A 3,503-nucleotide genomic window follows, 5' to 3' on the forward strand; every position below is an offset into this window, starting at 1 on the left:
CTTTAATATTTCTAGCATTGTTTTTAGGCTTCCTTCATTCTTTTAAATGTGCCAAGGGAAGAATAATAGACTCTTTTTTAAATTGAGTTCCTCTGTTGGCATGTAAAAGAGATCTAGGATGTGACTCCTTCTGATATCAATGAAAAGATGCTGTGATCCTGGCTCTGCTCCTGTAAGTCTGATACATGTTTTCAAACCTCTTCATCAGAATTATTTCCTTGACAATAGACAGTAATTCTTTCAGCAGGGTTCGTGGGGAGGTTATTCTCAAAGCACCATATATGAAGAATGAAAGATAGGGAAGAGATTTAAAATTCTGAAGAGTTTAGATCTGTGATGTTCACTGCTTTTGAGATACCAGTTCTGTTGGTCATTGCATATGTACATATGGTTGTATGAGAATGCAATGTATGGAGGCACCTTTCTCTGACACTTTACTAGTAGTCTGCAGTCCACAGACTGGAAACTATTACTTTTGATTTTTCTCATTGTAATTGTTTCAAGCCAGACAACTTGGTTTTTGGAATTCAGTGAGGATGGTGAGACAAGGTGTCCAGACTGTGTATTGACAGTACGAGATCTATTACTTAAGTGGCATCCTGCCAGTCATAATGTATTTTGTTGTTGTTAGTAGAGGAAGAACTGAGAATGTTATTGTTGTTGTTGCTTCACTGTAGGAAGCTTTGAGGGGAGTTTTTATCTTCTTATTTATTTTTGCACTAATAGGCATTCTGTTGAAATGGAAACATTATATGGGTCTTCTGAATACCTGTGTCCAACATAACATTTTTTTCCACTTAACTAAAGACCTAATAGGCCATTTGTGGTCAAACTTAAAATTCTGGTTAACTGTAATGCACTTCAGTTTAGTAAGGTATGTTTTCATTGTGGTGCAGAGAATGGCAGTTATTCTTGGCCCATGCAGAGGCAAAATTTAAAGCACTGAACAATTACTACACTGAAGAAATAGATCATCTTACTGAATCAATATATCAGTACAAAGACAAGTGAGTGAGACTGCAAGGAGATGCATTCTAAAATGTTTGGCTCCCCAGAGCAGAGTTTGGGCAAGAGACGCTTTTGGAAGATTTTGGCATAAGTAATGTTGTTTAGAAGTCTTCAGTTTCTTGATTGCGTTTAATTTTGTTCAAGTCTGTTAGTGTTGCACTGATTTGATGGCTGTTGCTTCTTTGTGCTTTCTTTTGTATTTTTCTATTGTCCTCTCATACACTGGTGATTTTAATTCTGCTTTTGACCTTTGTCATAACTATTGTTGATTCTTATACTGCTGAGTTCCATTTGTTGGCTGGGACACTTAGTGTTGGTTCATGGTCTTCTTTCCTGGGCACTGTTGCATCTAAGGAGCCTGCTACATCATGTTTCTTTACATACATAAGGCTCCTAGAGGAGAGAAGTAGCATTTGAGTACAATTGAGGACAATCAAGCATTGGAGCAGGTTGTCCAGAAAGGTGGTGCAGTCTCCATTACTGGATATTTTCAAGAATTCTTTGGGTAAAGCCCTGAGCAACCTTGTCTGATTTCATAGCCGGTTCTGCTATAAGCACGTGGTTGGATAGAGACCTCCTGAGATCCCTGAATTATCCTGTGGTCACAGCACATATTACTTCTTGGAGCCTCTGCTCCAAGTGTGTCAGGAGCTGCAGAAGGTGGTATTCATAGAGAATCTGCACAAAGCAATAGACGGTCAATTGGGAAATAAAAAAGGAGAATTCAAGGTTGAATCTGCTATTGATTCTCAGAGCACATCTTCCAGCCATTCCTATGTATGCTGTGTGGTAAATAATTGTTAATAAACTCAAGTGTTTGTACTAAAAGCTTCCTCTGATTACTAGAATTTTCCCTTCTGTTCCTCAGCTTTCTCCTATTCAGCCTGTATATACTAAAGTAAGTGGTGTGCATTAAATAAATGGGTAATCCTCAGGGAAAGGATTTGTGTTTATCATAAAACCAAGTGTGTCTTTTATTTCATGTTTTTTATAATGAATGATAACTGAATTTGAATTTTTAAAATTTATATGTCAAATCAGTTTTCCTATACCATTAATTTAGACACTTTCTCTTTCCTCATTTCTCTGAGTGGTAGATAACTGCCAGTTGCACTAGACTTAGACTGTCAGAGTCTTTTTGTAGTTAGAGTGTTAACAGCAAGTTGCAAAGTGTGTTTAATGCAGCCTGATCTCTTTTTTAAAGCCAGCTAGGATCTGAGGTCAATTGCAAAGTGATGTCTTACAAATGAAAGCAAACACTAATTCTATCTTTCCACTTCTAAAGCAAAAGCTAAATTAAAATCCTAGTAATTCCTTTTTGTCCTGAGTTTTTAAAACATTTTTCCTTCTGCTAACAGTCTCTTAAATTGTTGGGAGTTTTGAGCCTTAATTTCTCTTGTTTGTTTTTTTTTTCCCTCTTCTTCCTGGTCATGGCTGGTACCTATAGCATGCTGCTTGGCTGCTGGTAAAACAGGAAATGAGGTGAGTAATTTCTTTTGGCAACCCTCATATCACTTCTATTAAGAGAGTTCTCCAGATTTAGAGAAAGGAGAAATGCTCTTACTATAATGTTCTTCCAACATGGTAGAAATGAAAAAAACGCTTAATGCAGTGGACCTGCTGGTACAGGTATGCTAAGAGAAAATTTTAACCAAGCAATTAATGCTGTATTTTCGAGGTCAGGACAGTTGCTTTCTTATGGAAGTACTTCTGCTAACAGTTGTGTAATATGTAGATTCACTTGCTATGTCCTTGGTCAAAATTTTAACTTACTTTGTACATTCAGAACTAATCATAAGGAAATTCATAATTGGAATGTGCTGGGGTTTTTTAAATATTGTTTTTTTTATTTTTATTGTCCATAGCTTTTGCTGTATGTCTGACAATAACACCATTTGTCTGTATAAATGTTGAGCAGGCAAAAAGGATTTTTGTGCTTCCTTTTAAATAAAGGATTTTTCTGCATATCTCTTTCTCAGCTCTTCTCCAAGTAGACTCTGGAAAGACTTTTTCAACTTTTTGCAACTTTTGCTACTTTTAATCTACCATGAAGTTATGGCATGAGCTTCCTTAATGCATGTTCTTTTATGCAGAAGAAAAAAAAAATTTTTAAATGTTAGTGAAAATAACACTAGCAAATAGAGGGCAAAACCAAATCTTATTTAGGCTGGAAGCTGGACGGGAAGCTCCTTAGGGAGTAGCATAGGTGCTGCCTTACAGGATCTAGATACTTAGTTTACTTAAGCTGAACTAGATGTTGATTTACTATCAGAAGGATCTTGTCTCCATCTGCATGTACCTTCTGTCTTTCTGGTGTTAATATAAATGTTTATGTGACCACTGGAAGAGCTGATAGTCTCACTGATCTGGTTGAAAACCAAATCTTTTTTTGATGGGTTAGGGTTTGCTTTAAATGGGATCAATGGACTGGTATTACTTTCCATGCTGTGTAGTGTCAGCATGCAAGTGCTGGCAGGGAAGCATGGCCAAAGGGC

The 3,503-nt window shown here is 36.8% G+C and overlaps 1 protein-coding gene across 1 annotated transcript in view; it reads left to right on the plus strand.

Annotated features, from left to right (window-relative positions):
- PUS10 (pseudouridylate synthase 10) overlaps positions 1-3,503 on the plus strand; it is a 30,026-nt gene that overhangs the window by 7,586 nt on the left and 18,937 nt on the right. Inside the window, exon 4 of the mRNA XM_010194982.1 lies at positions 2,456-2,490. Within this exon, the coding sequence (XP_010193284.1) occupies positions 2,456-2,490 (35 nt within the window). The remainder of the gene's footprint in view (positions 1-2,455; positions 2,491-3,503) is intronic.

The sequence above is a fragment of the Mesitornis unicolor genome, unplaced genomic scaffold (genome assembly GCF_000695765.1).
Source record: "Mesitornis unicolor isolate BGI_N332 unplaced genomic scaffold, ASM69576v1 scaffold29151, whole genome shotgun sequence".
Classification (NCBI taxonomy): Eukaryota; Metazoa; Chordata; class Aves; order Mesitornithiformes; family Mesitornithidae; genus Mesitornis; species Mesitornis unicolor.